Below are 22,034 nucleotides of genomic sequence, written 5' to 3' on the forward strand. Positions count from 1 at the left end.
AAAAAATAGACATTTCCGGGTATAGCTATCAAAATAATAGTACATATTCTAACTATAGTTTCTTATTTGTATTTCTTGACGTTACCTCTTTAAAACTAATTATATTTCACTCTCAACGTTTATAGCGAATTTACATAAAATGTTTTCAATACATACTCCTTTATTCACAAATAAAATGACCAGCTTTTAATTTGAAGGGTTTAATCGGTTTTGACCATTTCCTATGTGACCTGCCTTTCGGTGGGTAACCGCTAAATGAGAGGCGGGTCATATGAGACGGATCCAAAAAACCTCTTCTCTGATTGGTTCTCTGACATGTTAAGCTATGTGATGTAACCGTACTATTGGTCAACAGCCTGCCAATTTTAAGGACAGTTAGCTTACCCTTTTATTTACAGTAACTAGAAAATATAATAGATATATAATATATATTTGACGTTCAATTATATTAAAAATAATTCAATTAAATAAAATTATGTTACGCACATTTAAATAGTAAAGAGTAGAAATTATTATTTTAAACTGAATAGGGCTTGGTCGTCGTGACGTAAGCACTTCGCGTCGCCGCCATGTTGAATGCGTCTTTTATCGCGGCTCAGACTACTGCCTATGACTACCGCGTACTGTACTCCCTCTCAGCCGTGTTTTAATTTGATTAATTTCACCTTAACTTGATTTCAACCATGGTAAACCGTTGCTATATTGTGGGCTGTAACAGCTCAACACATGATCGCCATGGAAACATAGAAAATGGGTTAACTTTCCACCGCTTTCCTGACTGGAGGCGTAACCATGGAGACCAAGCGTCAGAGATAAAGAGTCGTCGGCTAGCTTGGATCGCGGCTGTAAGACGACCGAACATAACTTTCCACAGTATTCCAATGTCATTGAGAGTGTGTTCCCTGCATTTTCATTCTGGTAAGTTAAAGATGCACGGTTTTATTTTATAGCCTACTTTGTTTCTTTCCTTCAAAGTTGGGATCTTTTACGGGAAAATAATAAAAACGGCAGCGGGAAAAGGCTCAAATACGTGAGAAACCCGGAGGGTTGGCAGTTAACGTTACTAACTACACCTTTGAAACACATAGCAGCTAGTTAAAAGTACATTACATGCGTGAGTGGTTGTTAGCATTAGCGGTTAGCAGTTACTAAACTAGCAGGTTCCAGAGGCCCGTCTGATCACAGCTTACCTTCGTACGGATTACTGTGTTCCCACTGTTTGCTGGCTTTATGATCTGCAGCTCCTGAACCCATCCATTCATGAACTGCACATGAGACTCCAAGGACTTGTAGCTTGGGAACTGTTTTGAAGTATAGGCGCTCACTCATCGGTGCTCCACTCGTTGTTTGGAACTTTATATGGATCCAAATGATTAATAATGCTGATTTTGCCACCATACCGGTCCCTGGCTTATCTATTTAATGTGTCCCGGTAAATTCCAGATCCTTTTCGGGATTTTAACATCTTTTTCTCTCTCTACCTCTATCTCTTCTTTCAACAACAACGTTGTGTCAGAGCTAAGTTTACGTTTGCGTAGCAGTCAGTATGGCTGCGACGTCCCACAATGCAACGTGGATCCCGCGCCCTATTTACTGGGTCAATTTTTTGGCTTCATCTTACCGTTAGTGGGATTTCTGCCCATTTACAACTAATTTATTTATATAGGTGTTAAACGCTGCCTTCTATAGGACTGAGATTAAAGTATAATACTGTAACCAATTTATTAGTAAATGTTTTTAATCATGTAAAATGAAGAATCAATACGTCTAAAGATTTGCATTAAATATATATATTTCCCAAATTAAGCTGATCAACCAACGACCATCCGTTTCTAAAAAAAAAAAAAAATACAACTTTTAGTTCTTTTGCTCCACTTATCTGAAACCAACTCCCAGGAAAGTGCAGAAACCCCAAGTTGCAATTAATTAAGATAAATAAAAAAAATTGAGTGGTGCTATCTAAACATTAGTTTGTTTGTAGTCAAGCTTTCTTTCATTTTAATATCCATTTTTTTTAATCATGGTATTTTATTCTCTTCAATTATTAATTTTTATTATTTAATTTTATTATTTTAATTAATTATACATTCCACTGCAGCGCACTTTTGTTTTATATATTTTTTTTAAGTATAGCACTTTAAATTGTATATTTTATACAAATGTGCTATGAATATAAAATTTTCCTAACCCACTACAAAAACAACCAAGATTTTATTTTGAAAAATATAAAAAGTTTTATTGATGTTACTTTTTTGCACATTAAATACAGATAAACAGTCAGTAGAAAAAAAAAAAAAACCTTCATCCAAGATAAGCCAGGCTGTTTTTTTGGCCATGGTTACCAAGGCAAGATTTGTTTTCATTTTTTTAATGAGATCTATGGAGTTTAGTTTAAATACTCCTTCAATAAAAACAGCTTTTTAGCAGACGCTAGAGCAGAAACAGACACTGTAACTCTAATCCAATTGGTAGTTAAGGACACACAAATTTACATAATTCAACATACATTTCTATTAAAATGTATCTTAAACAGTTAAAGCTGCCTGTAAAAACTAAAGGTGTTCAGAGTGAAGGGACACCAAGTGTTTAAGGCATTTAAGAGTCCCAAACCCTGATAGGAGAGAGCCAGTACCAAATCTACACTCATTCATTTCTTCAGTTCAGCAGTTTAAATGCTAGAAATAACAGGCAGATAAAATCTTTCAGAGCAATTAGAACTTAAAAAAACTTAGTCTATTTTGACTTTTTTTTTTTGGTTCCTGTGAAACAGGGACTTCACAGAATGCAAAGATCACTGAGGTCATTGGAGATATATTAAATACACGTAACAATAAATACATTCAAATTGGTTCACAAGTAACTCCACGCATTTCCCAATCAGAGGTGCTGAATTATTTTGTCACATCTGGAGGAACGGACCAGTGATCTGGGATCCGCTAAGCTTTTCAAACTTCCTGAGTACAAAGTTAATTTTATTAATTGAATTTTAGTGCCACCTTCCCAAAATGTCAAACTCAAGCAGCTTATATGAGATTGAACTATAATTTAATTGTAGGTGGAATGTATAAGAAAATTAAATCTAGTAACATCAAAAAACAAAAAAAACTTGTTGGTTGGAGCTGGTTGATAGTTGCCTTTTGTATCTCTGCATCTTTCCACGTCTTCTACTGTCTCCTTAAACACCAGTCGGCCTCAGCAGATGGCCGCTCACACCAAGCCTGGTTCTGCAGGAGGTTTCTTCCTGTTAAAACAGTTTTCCTCTCCACTGTCGCTACAAGCATGCTTGGTGTGAGGGACTGCCTTTTAAGTCAATGCAATCAACTGGTTTTTCGTAGATAGAAAACTTTTAATCAATCTGACTGTATGATCTGGTTGATTTGTCTCTGTAAAGTGCCTTTAGATGGCATGCATTGTGAATTAGTGCTATATAAATAAACTGAATTGAATTTTGTCGTCTGCTGTTCTACTCTAAAAGACCAGATTAGGGCAGTCACCATACTTTTTATAGCTATAATAAAACATCACTATAATAAGAACCCCATTAAAGCCTGATACTAATAAACTCTTATTGATGTTAGTCAAAAACTGACTACCATTTGGTAGTTAAGCTGCTTGAAAGTTTTGTCCCACTCATTCATTAGATACTTTGATACATTCTAACATATGATTGAATCTTATTGTTTAGCTGTAAAGTGGCACTACTTTATATAAACCATGTAGCAGAGTAGCCCATTTAATAGTCAGTGTGACTAGATAAAGGGACAATATGAATTACCATAAAAAAACCAGCAAATTTTAAAAATACTTTTTATAATATTCAATGCTGTGAGATCAGTTTAAGTCTGTATCAGCATCAATATTGTAATGAGGTACAAATATAGTCTAAACACTTTGGACCTGCGGTAGATTTACAGATAAACTCTGAATCCTTCATTAGTTGTTTACTCGGACCAGCACATTGGGGATGAAAGCATGGAGGGAAAAGTTTCCCTGAAAATTTCCCAATTCAGAACTTGTTTCCCAGAACTGGGCTCAAATCATGTCCAAAACGAGAAAGATTAACAGGGAACCTAAGACCAAACTGAGACCTCCAAGCTCCCGTCTCATACAGGTGGATTCTGAAACTTTGCTCTTAACAATGGAGCTGGATCTTTCAACATTTTAATAAAGTATCAGAACTAAACCGGCAAGCTAAAACTGTTTGATGCAGATCCTGAGCCGCTTCTGGTGGGCTTCAACAAAGGTCACCGATGTGACCTCGCCTCAGAAGAAACATCTTCAGATGTCCACTTTGTGTTGAGTAGCAGCCTTCTCCATGCGTTGCTGGGTCAGTCAGGAGCAGTTTCTGGTCTGTTCCCTGGCTGTCCTTCCGAAGAAGCAGACCTTTGCGACGCAGATAGAAAAAGCTTCATCAGGTCCTCAAAGCGGAGTCGTACCTAAAAGAACAATGCATAAATCAGGTAATTCAGTTTAGGGAGCAAAAACTGGCCTGAACACTGAAGCTCTGCCCACCCTCACCTGTTCAACAGTTTTATTTCCTAACTGGGAGGAGACTTGTCTGAAGGTCTTCATGTTGGCTCCTCTTTGCTGGCAGGCGGTCAGGATGGCACGGTCGGCCTCACTGCAACAGGAAGCAGCTGGTTGTCAACTTTCAACCTTTTGTTTCCATTTAGACCAAATCTCACTGATCTTTATTAGATAACTTTAACTGTAACTTTGCCTCTATGCTTAAGGTTACAGCATCCAGCTGTTCCCCCCACCCCCCACAAAGGATGTTCAGTAATCACCTTCATTCTGCCATGATGCCTATACCATCACCACCATGCTTCAAAGTGGGGGCAAGGGCTCTTATTTGGAGACTTAAGAAGGCAGCTGGTTGCAATGTATGTTATTTAAAGGAATTGAAGTAAAGAGGAGTTTAATACAAAACCCTGCCACAGTTTTAAGATTGCAATTCCAACCAGCCATCATATTGGCTAGTACATCAGCGATCTAATTACAGTAACAAATGGAGATGTAAAACTAAACTTTCCCTCTCCCTAGGCCAGACAGGATCTATAAGGGAAGTTGGAACCCAGCTCCATCCATCTCCAAAGCTAGTTCTTTTTTTTATTTTATCTTTACTGATTTTCAGGAAAGTATCTTTTACATAGACATAGGCCTCTAAATCGCAGGATTAACTCCAAAATTTGAAATAAGGTGAACAAGTAAGGCATTGCATCATAGCAGTCCTCCAAGCCTAGTTCATTTTAGCATCTTTGTCCTGGGATCTATCTTTCTGTCAGGATCGATATTTCATGAGCAAAGGTGAGGGTATGAGCATAGGCAATGGCTCAGCTCAATCTTTTCCTCAACGTCCAGTCATCCCTTGTAAACAGGATTCCAAGGGATTCTCATTAGGGTGAGCTCCAATCCAGAGGGGAAATCCAAATTATTTTAAGGTTTAATGGGTAAAAGAAACAAAGTCTATAAAGCAGGGCTACTTTGTGTTGCTCCATTATATAAAATATATTGAAGCTGCTGTTTGTGATTTAAAAAGATATAGAAACATTAAATGTGCATAAATGACAAAAATATCCTGATGTTGGAAAGTTTTCACACCATATAAACCTAAACACTTTTGTTTGTTCCCACCGAGTCCAAACGACGACCTTCTCCCCGTTGGAAGTCACTGTGATGTTTTTGGCACAAACAGCTTGTTTCTTCCTTTCTTCCTCTGCATAACTTCCACCCGGAGCGATGATCGACTCGCCGCTTTGGTTATTGGGAGTCTGAGCAGCTGAGTACGTGTCAGTGGTTTTGGAGCAGCTGTGGAGCTGCTGGAAGATCTCCTGGACCTCACCCTGCAGGTCTGGATGCTTCATGAGCAAAGATGAAACCTGAGAGGAAAAAAGTGGAACACGATGCAACACTTTGAGATTAGTTCTTAAAAAGCCAACGCAGGAATGTTAATTACATGAAATTATAAAAAATAGCATGAAATACTGTTAAAAAATTGGCCTGCCAAATAAATGACTGAATAAAATAAATTGAATAAAACTGGAACCTAAGAAAATTATGCATTAATTTTTTTTTTTATATGAATCATATTTATCTTCTCTTGATTGGACAAATGTTTTAACCTAAAGTTTATTCTCAAACACATGGATAATATTTGACATATAAATCGCTTTTAAACTTTTAGCCTGACCAGCAAGGTCAGTGAATGCATCACACCTGATCACCAGCTGGGCATAGGATCACCCTTAATCCGGCCAGAAGTGGCAGCTGCTGCTGTCAGCATCACTGATGAGTTAAAAATAAAAGTTTTTTCTTTTATCCTGGGGTTCTGATGGCCAACCTTTCAGGCTGCTACTTTAAACAGGGAATGAATTTCAGCAGATACATCGGAGGAAGGATTAAGGCTGGCAGCCTTCAGGAAATACCAGAAATAAGGTGAGGATTTATATTTTGTAAGGCAGGGATCTTAAAGGAATAGTGCACCCAAAACATGATTAGCCTTCATTTTCTACTCACCCCCATGCTGAACAACACTCTGGAGTACTTTTTTGATATCTCAAATGCATCTGGAGATCTGGGAGGCTTCTTGCTGTCTGCTGACATTCAAATAATGGAGGTCTATGGCGCCCGAGGCAGAAAGGTCCATAAAAGTCCACAAAAAACGTGTCAATATTCCTCCATACTGGTCGTCCAATGTATTCCAAGTGTCCTGAGTGGGTAGCATCCAGAATTTACTCGAAACAAAGTCTTTTAGAATGTTTTTAGAGCATAAACAGTAGTGTATAGGATTTCCTGAAAGCGCGCACATGCGCGTTCACGACGCTACGGAAGCCGGCAGACTAAACCAGCGCATTCAGCTCGGCAAAGAACTCATGCTCTTCCTCAACACTGAAGTCCTCAGACATCTTTCTTTCGTTGTTTCTTTCTTTGCACAGGTAAACAGCACATTTCTTCTTCTACGCTTGCATTATTGGCAGAGCAGACGCTGAATGCGCACTTTCATCTGGTTTGGTCTGCCGGCTTCCGTAGCGTCGTGAGCGCGCATGTGCGCGCTTTCAGGAAATCCTATACACTACTGTTTATGCTCTAAAAACATTCTAAATTACTTCGTTTCGAGTAAATTCTGGATGCTACCCACTCAGGACACTTGGAATACATTGGACGACCAGTATGGAGGAATATTGACACGTTTTTTGTGGACTTTTATGGACCTTTCTGTCTCGGTCACCATAGACCTCCATTATTTGAATGTCAGCAGACAGCAAGAAGCCTCCCAGATCTCCAGATGCATTTGAGATATCAAAAAAGTACTCCAGAGTGTTGTTCAGCATGGGGGTGAGTAGAAAATGAAGGCTAATCATGTTTTGGGTGTACTATTCCTTTAAGAGGTTGCCTTGATACTAAAATTTAAAAACTCAAGATCAGCACCTAGGAAACAATTCAATCATTAATACTATTTTTAAATACAATGGGGATAAAAAAATGCCAAATATTTAAAGGTGTAAAAATATGTTTATACATAAAACACATTGGAAAAACAGAGGTGATACCAGGCTGAATTACAATTGCATATGGATACGGCGTTTAAGTATCAATACTTTTGATAACCCTGACAATCAAGTTTTCATTGTATTATCTTGGCATTGATCAAACATTTTTTTGTGCAAAACAGCTTAGATTTTTCAGTACAACCCAGTGAAATTGTGCTCTCTATGTTTAGAAAGAAAAATATGAAGGATTTCTACGTCTAAAGTTGGAAATCCCAACAGTTACATCCTTAGAAAGTAGATTTTTGATGGAGAACTCTGCGGTTTCTACCAACACCCACATCTAATATATGCAACACAAAAATGACGAGAACCGTAGATCTAAGGGACACTAATAGAGACTGTCGTCGTCTATGGTTACCATGATTATCACAACTACATCCTTTTCTGTCGTCTACCTTGTCCACATCCTCTGATGAGGGGGCGGAGCTTCCCTGAAGCACAGACACCACCTGCTGGTAGAGTACAGAGCCCTCTCCCAGGCTCCGACCCATCCGCCTCAGGAACCGCCGGCTGCGCTCAAACAGCTGCTGCTCCAACAGCTGATGGAGAGGAAGAACAGTTCAGTGGGATTCCTGACCAAAGCTTGCCACACCAATGAAGCGTGACTCACCAGCCCACATCTGCCTGCTTGACTGGGGTTCAGGAAGGCAGCAAAGTCTTTGAGCAGCTGAGGCCATGGCTGCAGCAGGCGACCCAGTCTGTTATACAGGAGCTCTGGGGAGCCTGAAGGCCCCGCAGCTGAAAATTCATCCAACACCTGCAGCAGCTGCTCAGAAAGGCCCGGATGCATCTGGACAACTTCACATACCTGCACAGTCCAAACATTATGGCAAAATATCAGCTGTGGTTATCTGGCTTCACATATTTTAGAAGTTCTTTGTGCATTTATATCAAGTCCATCTTCTTTTAAGAAATCAACCAAATCTTTAAATCCACTCAACCAGTGTGCCATTCTATTAAATCCTTGGAGGTTCCTAATGGGACATTAGTAAAGGTATAGAGAAACATACTTTAAAGGAGGGATTGAGTTATGTCTCAGAGTCCCCAGGAAATGACTGCAGGGGCTGCAGCTCAGGGGGGAAAAACAATTGACATGGCAACATTAAAAATTAACTTGTGTTAAACAGTTTGCTATATTAAACAAGGTTCGATGAATCAATTAGATGGAAATATGAGTGAACCAAGTCATCAGATATTTTGGGCCCTGTAAACAAAACAAAAAAAAGCAAAAAAAGACTAAATTGTCATAAGTAAAACACGAATACTTTGTGTCATTCCAAACCTTTCCGATCCACAACACGCTAACTTTTCACCACTAGGGGGCACTGGACCAATAACTTACAGGTTTCTCACCCAGAAAGCAACTGGGAATGCTCACTGTGGCCGAATTACGAGGGCTGCTTCTGAATACAGTAAATCTGTGAGCACTCTTTAGCTAAAGAGCTTCAGTAGTGGCCATGATAAGTGTTTACCAAATAGTGCTTACAGCAATGAAGGAGCTAGGACAAGGAGGCAGGATAGCTGGTTTAGCATAGGAGCTATACAGTTTCCCACAATCCTTTGCGTGACAAAACGTTTAGGTCAAGCTCACCTCAAAGAGCTCAACATAATCACCCTTCTTTTTTCGTTTACTGTGTGTGAAACATGCTAATTTACACACCTTCATATGTTTAGAGCTTCAGCCACAATGTTTGTGTAACTTTTGTTTTTAGTAGTTCTTTTTATGGAAGGCTGTAGCCCCATTTTGACTAGGATTATTCAAAAACTTAATCGTATTATAGTGACATTCGTTAGGCTGAACGCTGTCCGGATTCAGCACAGCAGTCCGGAGCACAACTCATAGACAAGATCAGATTCACCCCTTTCGATACATTTTAGGAGTAAAAATATATTTCATCAGCAAGAAAAACTTTTAGGTCCGTTAGCTTTAGTGTTTGCTGGAAAACTCAGGCTGCTGTAAAGCACTGCTCTGGTTCCATACCCTATATATGGACCTGAAAACCAGTTTAATACATCTCAGAATATCCTAATACTTGGATCAAAAGTTACACAAATTCAGATTAAAACACATGAAATTCTAGGTTTCCAATCTGAATAAGTGGACAGGAACAAATGTGTTTGTGGGGAACTGCAAAGTGTGTCACTGTTCTTACTCTGTGTAGATAATCCTGAGCAAACACCACATCCTCAGACTCCCTCTGAACATCGTCTTCATCATCATCATCAGTCTCCTCTGATGAAACCTTCTCCTAAAAAAACAAACACGTTTTACATTCACTGCTGCAGCAGAGGAAGCTGCTGGTTTAATGTTAAATGAGTCTCAAGGTTCATTAAAAGTCTAACCTGAGTAATTGGTGCTTCAATATCTTCCTCATCACCATCAGCAGCAGCACCAGCACCAACCGCGGCAGCTTTGGACGGGACCGCTACCACGTTTCTGTCAGGTTCTGACTCCGCCTCTACCGGATCTGGCTGATCTTCGCAATCAGAGATGCTTCCAGAATCGCTGGTCGAAGATTCAGACAAAACCAGAAGCACATCACTCTCTTCTTCCATCTCTTCTTCTGTGGTGGCCTCATCATCAGTGATTTCCAAACAGGAAGTCGGACCTTCAGTAGACTTAGAGAGTCCTTGTTCTCTCCTCTCTATCGATCCTTCTTTAAGGTTTGGTGTCTCTGCACTTGGAGGGCAAGCAGACAGCCTCCCACTCTTCCTCCTCCTCAGGCCTGCTAGTGTCCGACAGTGATATTTAATCTGTTCTGTAGCTGGCATAGAGATGGTGGAGGTGATTATGAGGTCAGCAGTTTTCTCGTTAGTAGAGGGGAGGGGCTGCTGGAGGAGGACGAAACCGATCCGTTTGAAGTCCAGGTTCTGTGGAAGGCGCGGCGGGTATTTGGTCCCGGAGGGGAAGCTGTAGCTGGAGGAAGAGGATCGAAGGAAGGCCAGGTGGCTCTGACGGGCCTTGTTCCTCCTGCAAGAGGCCGGGAGCTCTGGGGAGGAGCTGGCTGGGCTGTTGAAGTGTTTGATGAGGGGAGAGATGACAGGAAGGCTCCTCTGGCAGAAAAAAAAAAACAACTAAATATCAATAATTCACCAAGCTTCCATGATGATATAAAATATTCTAAATCTAACTTCAGCATAGTTCATCCGATCAGCTCTATGAGCTTTCCTCCTTGTGTCAAAGAAAACATTTTTAGAAAATTAAAACAAAAGCTCTTTCAGAACCAAAATTGTCATAATTTCTCTTCAGTTAATGTAAGAATATTTTTTCACTTTAATCAAAAGCATTTTCTTAGCAGATTATAACATATTTCAAGCGTCTATTCATGGTAAACCATGACAATGATATATTAGAGCGGGACTTTTTGGGTATAAAGATTACATTCTTTTTAAATCTGTATTTTTCTTTCTCACCAATCGACTCCTTCTTCTGAAATCTGTTCATCCCTTTTTGTTCTCAGATGTGCATTTATAACTACCGTAATAAACTAGTTAGTTTCATATATATTTTATATTTTCACTTTGTCTTACAGCATTTTCAGCTTGAATTGCGTTTCTCTTTAAATTCATGTCACCTCGCAAAGAGGATGAGTGAAATAAAAGCTTAGTTTTGTCAGTCATTTCTCATTATTATTTTAAAACCTATTGGGGGGGGGGGGGGGGGGGGGATATTCCTACCAATCTGTGATGATTTTTCAACCATATCTTCCTGACCTATGCTGGATGGGATTAGGTTTAAAGCTAATCTATGGCAGTAACCTCAGCCTGGCAGGGAAAGGGTGCTGCTGAATACTTTTTGTTTTTTAAAACGTAAGAAAATAGAGAGTTTTTATTCATCCTCCAACTTCAAGCATAAAGGATAAAAAGCCCCCCCTCTAGTTTTTGGAGGAAATATAAATCGAAGTCTGGTTAATTTAATCCTCATTTAATCTCTTCAGTTCACCCCTCCTGAGGGCCAACCCTAATCCGAATGTTAGAGGATGAGAAACCTAAACCTAAAAGCTGTGGCTTTACCATGACATCATTAAAATCTGATTGGGACTGACTTTCGGTGTGCATTCCCAGTTTTGGATATAAAAATGGCGGCACCCTGCTTCTGCAGTACGGTTACTATTGGATGAAAAGGCTTTAATACCACGAGCCACAGTGGCATGTTGTTCTGCTCTCTCGCCACAGGAGGGCGCTGCTCTGCTGGGTCGACGTTCCTGCAGGCTACCGGCATGGATCTCACCACCTGTTGATACCTGAAGGCCTGCAGAGGAGGAAGAGTCAGCCGCTGAAGCAGAGACACAGGACAGGCGGCATGTGGGAGCTTCTGTTTTCATTGCTCACCTTTACAATGTTGTCAGGCGTTCCAGGTCTGCAGCACTGCAGGATCCTCCGGCGGACTTGAACCACAGTTTTCCTGAGCAGAAACTGAGACACGAGCTTCGGTGGGTCACACGCTCCCTCCATGTTCCTGAGGCCGAGGACCAGCAGGCTAAGGAAACAGAACGACACATTCTACCCTGATTTTCTGAAGCAGCAGTTTTTTGGTAGCTTTTTTTTTCCAGCCACATGCATCTTTCTTACTCATAACATTTAACATTTTCTGCTCTCAGACATGAGTGTGATGTAGCATCTGGTTCCAGTATAAACAATCAGTATTAAACACTGTGGATGATGTGTTTATATCTTTCTAAAATAATATCTGCAGCTCAGAGGTTTAAGAAAACCTCTTTGATTGAATCTGTTAATTCAATGGATGAATCACAGTAAAGGAGCTACGGTTTGCGTTACCAGTCCTCTGCTGCAGTGAAGGCCGCCGTCCTGCGGGGGCAGTACATAGCCGGGTCGAGGTTGGCACAAGGCAGCAGTTCAGGGTACAGGAAGACGGGTCGGGTTGCGAACAACCAGGCGAGCTCAGCTGGCATGACAGGGTAACAGCGCACTGATAACCCAGACACAGAGAAACAAAGACTCCATTCAGAAAAGCTCAAACTGCTTCTGACAGAAATGTTGCAGGACTCTCACTTTGTCCTCTGCCATCAGGCTTGCGGTTCTGCGGCCGGTAGTTGATGGGTGCCTGTCGTAGCTCCTCTAGGAGCTCCAGCGCCCCCTGCAGGTTGGAGGCTCTGAAGGCGCTGCAGAAACCAGAATCTGCAGACCTGATGAGTTCCCCCCTCTGAGCCAACATGTCTAACTCAAACTGAAAAACAGATCAGCACAGAAACAGTTTAAGAAGCATCTACTTTACACACAGAATGAAGGAAACATCCAGATTTACCGACAGAAAAATAATAGCCTTATATTAAACCTCAAAACAGCAGTAAAGAGATGTTTCAATCATCCTGTTGAATATAACGTGTTGCTGTGTAAGTTACCAGGAACTGGCGGGTGGTCTCCGCCTCACTATGCAGTTTGGGGACAGGTGAAGTCAGCAGGTTAATCTGAGTCAGCAGCTGGATGTGCTGAGAGCCGCAGACAGAGAGAGAGAAGTCAGAGCTGATCTGAGATACGGCCTTGATAACAGCTGAACCCGCTCCAGGTTCTGTACCTGCTGAAGCTGCTGCTGCAGTCTGTGCTTCTGCTGGGGGTTCAGCTTCAGGGTGAACGGTTCTGGACTCACAGTGCTAAACAGAGGGTTTGTCTGCCGTCGCTTTCTAATCCAACTCAGCTGCTGCCTCACGGTTTTCAGGCCTGTGATTGGTTGGTCCTCAGCCTCATGGTCAGCTGCTCCTCTGAGGTAGAAAAACCAGCAGTCAAAATGAGGGAAACATCCCTCTGTGGTCTAAGTGAAGCTCCTCTGTCCTACGTACATGTTCTGTTGCCCAGGTATGTGTGGCTTAAAAGTGGATGTTTCCTCCTGCAGCTCCTCGTCTTCGTCTTGCGCTTCATCATCTACTTCCTGTCCTGCCAGGTCCTCTTTCAGCTGAGACACAGACAAACAAAGAAACAGCTTAGCAACATCCTTCAGGTTAATACTAACTTGACCTTCATTAAGGTTGGTTCCTGATGTGTTCTTTGCAGTAAAAAAAAAAGAAAAATATACATATAATGAGGAGTAATGATTATACGTATTCAGACAACAAATATTGCTCATACTGGTGTAATATTTCATGGAAGGAAGGAAAAAATGAAGGAATGATTGATAAAACAAGGCAAGGAATGAAGGATAAAATAAGGAGAAGGGAGGATAGATGGATTAAAAGAAAGAAGGAACGAAGGAATGAAAATGAGGGGAAAGAAAAGCAAAGGACACAGGAAAGAATGGAAATTAAATAGTATAAAGGAACCCACGAGTATCAGATGACTTGCTGCCTCTAACAGACAACATGGACATTTTGTGGGTTACTGACAGAATCAATGAATGAATAAAAAGGTTGTTTTTTTACCGTTTCAAACAGCTCCTCCATCAGCTCGTTCACTTCCTTCTCTAAAAAGAGAGAAAAACATCCATGAATTCATTGTTTCTAAAGAGAGAGTAAATTAAACCAGCAGAAAATATCGAACAGTAAAAAACAAAATTTTTTAGTCTAAATATGACTGACAAGGATAGTAGCCTCTGACCTACAGGTAACAATACGGTTCCAGTGTTATATACTGCTATGGATCTAATTAAAAACAAAATTTATGCACTCACAGACAAAATACAAAAACTATGTTTTTAATATTATATCAGGATTTTAAGGAGTTTTGAGGTTCAGTATTAATGACCCAAAATAAAAAGCTCCCTCCATTAAACTCCATCCGTCTGGTACTGACTGGTGATCCGGACTGCCTTGTCATCTCGGTAATCCTCCAGGTCGGGTTCATCGATGTCAGCCAGGAAGTTGTACTCTGGATCATCTTCATCGTCACACTCCTCTGTTAGAGAAATAAGAGAGAGTTAAGTTCAGTTGATTTTAGACTCACCAGAGGTTTATCTGTAAGAATATGAGACCGGTTCTGTAAAATGACTGGACTTTAAAGCCCAGCAGTGAGACAGTCGCTCACCTTCATTGTCAACGTCGGAGCTCATCAGGCCTCTCAACCAGTCCGTCCACTCCCTGTCCTCCGGCGCACAGCTGGAGTCGTACATGTCTGGAGTTATGTCAGGAGCTTTGAGCTCAGCCTCCAGCTGGCCTAAGGGGACATCACGAAGCGGACGCTTGGACCGGGTCCGGCACGCCATCAACCCAGACTCCTCCTCCGCGATAGGCTGCATACGACAGGTAAATAATCATCAGTCATGTATTTAAACACAGTTAAAGCTTCCGTGGATCTTGGTGGTTTCAGTCTTGAACCTAATTTAACATCCTATAGATGTGAAATGAGATCAGCCAGACCGCTGATTCATTGAACTGTTTTAACATCCCCCAAAATATTCTGAAGACTAGCAAACATGGAAGAGCTAGTTGGAACAGTTCCTTACAAACATATCCAATACATCTAAGAGTTTTCTTCTTTTTTTTTTACCCACAGTCCAACACAAAGCCTAAAACATTTGGAGCCATTTTAGTCAGTATAACAAAACAAAGTAGGAAGTAGTAGTTCAGCCTCTCACTATCATGTATCACCTGAAAATAACAGCCATGAATCTGCTGGGGTTATCGTTCTTCCAGCTTTGCAATGGTATACAGACATTTCTGCTCATTCTTCTTCACATACTATCTCAAACTCCATCAGATTGGCCAGGGAGCATCTGCATATAGCTTTCCTCTACAAACAGCATTTTGCACGAGCAGACCAGAATAGCAGAAATACGTTACTCGGAAAAAGAAACTCATATATTGCAGAAATGATTTATATTATATATTTTAAGCCTTTTTTGCAAGTATAGAGAGTATATATTGTTAACTAGAACAGACTTCCTAACCTCCATCTGATTACATTTCCTCTATTCAATGTCTCCTAGTTACCTGATAGGGCTCCAAACAGCCAGCTAGCTCCTCTTCAACAGCGTGAAGCTTCTCCAAGAAGGTGCTGTCGGGTACACCTTTGGAGGGCGGAGCTTTGGGTGGAGGAGGGGGTCCCATCAAGCCCTCCTTCAAACGCCTGGATCGAACTCGAGAAGACTGAGAGGAAGCAGGAGTAGAGTGGTCATGGATAAAGGCAGTGAGATGGAAAGGTCATCCAATCAATCCTGTCGTCGTCAGTCGTTACCTGCCAGGGGCTGCAGCTGTCCTCCTCGACTCGATTCAGCCGAGTCCCTCTGGGAGAAGAAGCCGTGCTCTCCATGTCGCTCTCCTGGAATGTCTGCATAATAAGAACAATCAGTGAGTGATTATTAATTAGCAGAGGGACAAAACAAGAAAAGCCATTTAAGGGCCTGACATCTTCAGCAGTCTCATCTTCCTCTTCTTCATCTGGACGATATTCTTCATCAGAAGAGTCTTCCTCATCCAGTGGGATGTCCACAAACTGAGGAGCCTGAAGCCAAATGGTAGGAGACAAAAAAACGCTGTAATTTATAGATTGTACAAAGATACGGCTTCAGTTTATTAAATTTTAAAACAGTAAACATCAACAGGATCTCTTAAATGTGTTCAGGCTGCAAAAAAAAAAAATTACAATTGAAAAATATATATCTTAATTCAGAAATAGCTCAAAATATTTTTGGGGATACAAAAAAAAAGCATCTTCATTGGGTGCTTGTATTCTTACTAATTTAGAAAAAAACAACACAGAAATAAGAATTAAAAAATAAAAACAGAAATAAAACAGAATAAAAATTATATGATTATTATTTTTGGTTTAATAGTAAGATAAAATGTGGTGTAGAAGATTAAAACATAGAATGAAAAGTACAAACTCTTGTTTAGAATTTTAATAATTAATTGAGGAATAACTGAGGATGATGCCATTAAATAAACATGGACCAGAGGGAGATGTATGTTTTTCAGACTAACAGATAACCAGGCAGATATTTAATTTTTTGAGTGTTTTACCTTTTTAGCATCGCTGCTTTTCTTGATGGGCGAGATGTTCCAGGTGGGAATGACCTGATGGGGAAACACTGACATTAAACACCTGATTCCATAACAGCATTCTGGTTTATTTATCTCCTCTAAACAGACTCACCACACCCTTCTCCACCACTTCTTTGAACTTGGATCGAGTCATTTTGGGCTCCTTAAACAAAGTAGAATTCAATTCTTAAATAAAAAGAAGCTAGAAATTTAACTGCAGCAGCGCTGAGCGTTTTCTTTAAACTAGAAACTCACAAACGGAGGAACAGCTTCGGTCTCGTTGATGGCTGCTTTCATCATGGCCACCACATGCTCATTGGTGATCACTTCCTGCAGAACAATCAAGCACAAAAAAAGCCAAAGGCTGCAACTCAAAACATAACCACCACAGCGTCAAACAGTTGACTGTTTATCTGAATAAAGTAATGATAAATCTATGCTATCTATGATAAATAATGTCACTGTTAGAAAAATGTTTCCTATTCCAGCATGAAGACATTTCATGCATGGTAAGCCCCCCTACTGGCAGCCTACTGCTGCACCCTAGGCACACAAAGGGGTGTTATAGCAGATCCTTCCTCCCAGCAGCAGTCTTTACAACCATCCCAACAAACTTAACAGACTGTGTCCTTTTTATTAAATCCTCTAATGCTTTTATGCTGAATTTTGATTGCACAGATTTTTACACATCCAAATAACCCTGCTATGTTGCTCATTTCAATTAATCTGTGGATTTTCTTCTTTCTTCTGATGTAAACTTCTTCTATTTTTGCTGCTGGTTGTCCCAAATCACCCAGATATGCAAAAATAAAAAAATAATATACTACACTAATATCTCCTTCGTTTCCATCACAAATGATGAAAGCTCCAACTTTAAATTCTGTAACTGTTTTCTTATAAAGCGCTTATTTATTTACAATTCTAGTGCTAATCTAACTATTTCACCAACATCCAGTATCAAAGCTACAATATGTTTCATCCTTAAAAGAATGTTTAACTATTTCTGTCCTGATGTTCAAATAGTGACTATCTCTGTTTAGGATAAAATCATAATAGAAAGAGCCATAAATTTAGATAATAAAGGGTGAGTTGTGTGAACTTACATGGATGATGTTTTTAACATTCACAGTGGTGAGGTTATGCTGTTTGGATTTCGTCTCCAGAGCCTGGTCCAGCTCTCTGTCGATCTCCAACTCCACTCCCTCTTCCTCCTCCTCAGTCCCGGAAGTCCTGCCCTTCTCGCTACCTTCCTTCTCATTCAGTGTTCGTTTTCTCTTCTTCACTGCCTTCTTCCTCTGAGCCTTCCCTTCTTTGTGGTTGTCCTCTGAGGTAGAAATGTTCGAATCGTTAGTTTACAAAATCTTCCTGTCTTAAGTTGTCACTTTACAACCACAACATTCAATGTGCTTTATTAAGGATTTTATATAATTCACCAAAGATTCTGTTATCAGAGAGGCAGCCCAGAGGCAAACAGTGGTTCTGGAGGAGCTGCAGATATCCACAGCTCCGGCTGAATAATCTATTAAAGCTGAACTGTTCGCTGAAAATAATTATGACTTCCTTTTCACAGTTTCTTGCAAACTATGTTAGCCTTTCCTGCAGGCTGAATTACTGGAAGTATTTGTGTGTTAACAAGCACACTAGAATGCATCCTGCACTGCTACAGCCACACAATGCCAATTACATTGCAGCATTATTAAACAAGAGCTGTCGCGTCCAGCAAGGTTATTATTTTTAATTAAAATAATGAAACCTAGAATTTAGAAAATATTTCTGTTAACTGAAATAAAAACAAAAACTGGATTGTATCCAAAATAAATAACTGGAACAGTAAAACGATTTTACAAAACAAATTAAAGCTAGCTGAATTTTAGGAGAGAATGTGCTTAGTTTTCATTTGGGTCTTTAGCATAACGCATTAATATGAGTTCCTTATCTGGAATTTACTTTTTTTTTTGTTTTACCCCCAGTATTCAAGTTGTATTACATAAAAACAAAAAACTAACTTAAACTAATACAAAATTAATTGAAACTAAACTTTTTCAAAAATTGAAAACTTAACTAGCTAATAGGGCAGCAACTATCGATTATTTTGTAAATGAATGAATCTGTCAATTAATTTTTTCAATGAACCGATTATTAATCAGATGGCCAAAGGTTCCTTAAAATAAGATATTTTATCAAATTAAACCAGGTGAGGAGTTGTGGATAGAGCATAGTGACAAAGAACAACAACATTTGTTTTAATCTTAATTGCAAAGTTTTTAGATATGTTTTTTTTTATATAATTACTGCTCTCTGTGTCACCTAAAGGCATGTTTTAGAGTCTCTCTCACGATTAATCTAACCGTTTCAGCCCTTCTAGCTAATAAATACTAAATAAAACTAAAACAAAAATAAAAATCAGAAGTAAAAAATAAATAAAATTAAAAACTAATGAAAATTTTAAAACTACATAAACCTTGGAGCGCACAACCTCACTGAAAAACATGGTAGAAGAGGAAGACGTAATCATAGCTGCTGCAATTACACCAAATTAGTCAAAATCCATGATTTCATAAAAGACAAACAGCAGAAGTGCATGAGTGGTTTCTCATGCTGCTATTCTTTCATTTGTGATTGGCTAAAATAAAACCCTGGTAGGTGGGCACTAGGTGTCACTCTAATCCAATCAGCTTGAAAGGTTCTGTTGAATGTCCCTCTTGTCTCTAAAAAGATTAAATGAAGACAGTCCAAGATTAATAATGTGGAGAAATAAACCCGAGGGTTACACATTATCAATCTGACTGGCATGGAGGTGGCAGCATCATACTGTGGGGGACTTTTCTTTAACAGGGAAGCTAGTCAGATGATTAGAGGAGTCTGCAAAAGACAGTGATAAAGGTTCACTTTCCAACAAGACATATAGAAATATATGTCACCAATACATGAAGAATACAGATGCATTCCATAAATTTGGCTGAGCTTAACCTTCTTCTAAAGAGAAGAACATCCCAGATGTGGAACAGTAGCAGAGAAAGACCCTTAAAAACATTTAATCTGAATGCAGCAAACCCTGAGAACAAGAGCCAGGGTTAGAAATGTACACCACATTTTGAAAACACAATTTTGCTCCCACTTCTCGATTATTCAACATATTGTGTTTTCTTTTGCAAAAAATCCCAATAAAACAAAAATAATTTTATTGGTTACAGCTTTCCAAAGTGTGGAATTATTTTAATGGTATAAATACTCTCAAGAGGTCTTTATATTTTGCTTTTAGCAGTTTAGTTCAGAGGCAGTTTTCTGATTAGTTGATAATTTCTATATAATATGAAGCTGATGAGACTTGAAAAACAAAGGTGCATTTGTTTTACCCATAGTGATGATGAGGCTGGAATCCGTGGTGTCTTCCTCCACCAGCAGGTAACCTTCCTCCTCCATCTCCACCTGTGCTCCAGCTCCTGGGAAAGCCTGAAGCGGCGCCGGTGGCTGCGGCAGCACAGCATCACTTGAGCTGAGCTGCTGTGATCCAACAGTCGAGCTACTGGAGCTGCTGCATGCCTGTTTGGTTGGGCTTAGTTTGAGGCGTTTGCGGACTGGGATCATAGTGGAGAACCATGACCTCTGATCGCTGAAGCAAACACAAGAACAAACAGTGCTGCTAAATACGACAGTCTGCATCATTAAAAAATAAAATAAATCTGATTTTCTCCAGAGCTAATTCACCAAAAAAAATATTTCACATATTTAAACATTTTTGTTATATTACCAAACAATTTCCCAATTGCTTTTTTTTTTACGATAACTTTAACAAAAACCTATTAAATAAACCTTACATGATTCATATTCATTATTTTAATATAGCTTATTTATCTAAAGTAAATAATCATCAGGTTTATGCATTTAGTATTGATACAGTATAGTTACTTGCTTAATAATCAGGGTTAATTTTATGTAATTCAAACACTGTATTTATTTGAAATAAATAGTCATTAGTATTCATTTATGTGAACTTTATTAGAGCTAAATGTTTTTCAAATAATTATACATCATATAACGTTTAATAGGTTTGTGCTAAAATGTGTCTATATATATATATAAATAGTTTTACGAGTGTACCCAGAGAAACTTTATAATGAACAAAATCAACAACAAAAAAGGCATAAAGCTATGAGAGACTTGGAAATTAAACTCACTGCCTCTTCCAGCTGCAGAATGAAGCTCCTGGTGAAAAGAAAACAAATGTTAGGCACCAGCAGCAGTGTTACCCAGACTGGGCTGCTGCTAATATTAAAGTTAATGTTGTTATATGTTATAGTGAATGTTGGCCCCTGATATTTGGCAGTTGGCGGCCACCCGCCGATAAACTCACGCCTACTGGGTCTCCAAATGGCCAAGCAGATAAGAGCACCCGACCAGCAGGGCTGAACTCCGCAGCTACAAAGCTAACAACAGTCCAGCCGACTAGCAGCTAAGCGGCTGCACCGTAACGGCCCGCTCCGTCCAAACGCTGTGAAATCAGAGAAGGACCCGTCCGAGAGTCTTTGTCAACCCGGTGTCACTTCTGGATGAAGGGAGCCTCAACCACCATGATCCATCGCCACTGGAACACACTTACCGCCACAACCGTCAGGCGATTCCGCATCTAAAAACTACACTTCCGGTTTCGCAGCATTTGGACGTCATCAAGCTGCGGTTCCCTGCAATGAAATGTTTTTTTTTAATATAACTTTATTTGGAACAGTTACAATGACAAACTCAATCAATACAGTATAACAAAGCATAACATATAGTCAATCATACCTCCTAACACTTTTCTTAATATTGTCTTTCTTTTCTTTCAAGGTGTTAAGTTTATGCAATACACTTCAAAAAAAGAGAGAGAAAAAATCGAAAATCAAGAATATCTATAATTACATACGTCGAATATAACAGAATTATAATGAAAGATAAATGAATAAATAAAAATAATAAAAAATACAAAACACACAAAGAAAAAAAAAGCCAAGTAAGCATTATTCTTAAATTTGTCTCGAGGGAGGGCTGAAATAAATTAGAGAGGTTATATGACAAACTTTTTGATTTTGGTTTCTGAATTTTGTCCAAGGAAAGATTTAGAAGATGGATCTCCTGTTTAAATACATACCATAACAGCTTAGCTTTTCCAAATCTGCCTTTAAGCAAATGGGTTAAAATTATGAAAGTTATTTTGTTTCAAAACTATTTGTGCTTTCTAAGTGCAAATCTGAAGTTGTAGAGATAGTTACATCCTATTTTTTGTTTTTCTAGAATAAAAAAAAAATCACAAGTACTATATTTTTTTATTACACCTCTTAAAATTTTAAGTACAAGTACACAAATTCTGTTCTACAAGTTGCACATCAAAAACCTCTTACGTTCTCAGTTTTGCTTCAAATGGTCCAGAACTATTGTTGCAAATCTATTTGTGCTTTTATTGTAACTTTGGTGTTTTGTAACTGTAGATTTTTTTTTTTTTCAAAATTACAAAAAAAAGTTACACTTCTCTAAATTCTTGAGTACAAGTACACCAATTTTGTTCTGAGTTACACAT

General features: G+C 39.3%; 1 protein-coding gene across 1 annotated transcript; it reads right to left on the bottom strand.

Moving 5' to 3' along the window:
- Positions 1-3,793: 3,793 nt before the first annotated feature.
- Positions 3,794-21,125, bottom strand: si:dkey-27c15.3 (GON-4-like protein). The gene is made up of 27 exons (XM_038277178.1): positions 20,835-21,125; positions 20,659-20,686; positions 19,837-20,093; positions 17,584-17,804; positions 16,736-16,810; positions 16,593-16,643; positions 16,460-16,513; positions 15,846-15,941; positions 15,675-15,767; positions 15,431-15,586; positions 14,526-14,730; positions 14,295-14,396; positions 13,925-13,965; positions 13,349-13,461; positions 13,087-13,270; positions 12,914-13,000; positions 12,564-12,738; positions 12,330-12,480; positions 11,883-12,030; positions 11,686-11,802; positions 9,894-10,604; positions 9,704-9,799; positions 8,161-8,358; positions 7,946-8,089; positions 5,635-5,879; positions 4,519-4,621; positions 3,794-4,436 (listed from the first exon to the last, which is right to left on the bottom strand). The coding sequence occupies exons 3-27, from the start codon at positions 20,066-20,068 to the stop codon at positions 4,329-4,331; spliced, it is 3,906 nt and encodes a 1,301-aa protein (XP_038133106.1). The 5' UTR covers positions 20,069-20,093; positions 20,659-20,686; positions 20,835-21,125; the 3' UTR covers positions 3,794-4,328.
- Positions 21,126-22,034: the final 909 nt, after the last annotated feature.

Source organism: Cyprinodon tularosa, unplaced genomic scaffold (genome assembly GCF_016077235.1).
Source record: "Cyprinodon tularosa strain WSP-4 unplaced genomic scaffold, ASM1607723v1 ctg13, whole genome shotgun sequence".
NCBI lineage: Eukaryota > Metazoa > Chordata > Actinopteri > Cyprinodontiformes > Cyprinodontidae > Cyprinodon > Cyprinodon tularosa.

Bases quoted from the DNA above. Each gene is read 5' to 3' on its own strand.
- si:dkey-27c15.3 (XM_038277178.1), bottom strand. From the start codon at position 20,068: ATGATCCCAGTCCGCAAACGCCTCAAACTAAGCCCAACCAAACAGGCA. The intron at 16,811-17,583 runs GTAAGTTCACAC...ATTGTTCTGCAG, and splicing joins ATGTTAAAAACATCATCCAT to GAAGTGATCACCAATGAGCA. The intron at 4,622-5,634 runs GTGGGAACAAAC...TTCCTGTTGCAG, and splicing joins AAGGTCGTCGTTTGGACTCG to TGAGGCCGACCGTGCCATCC.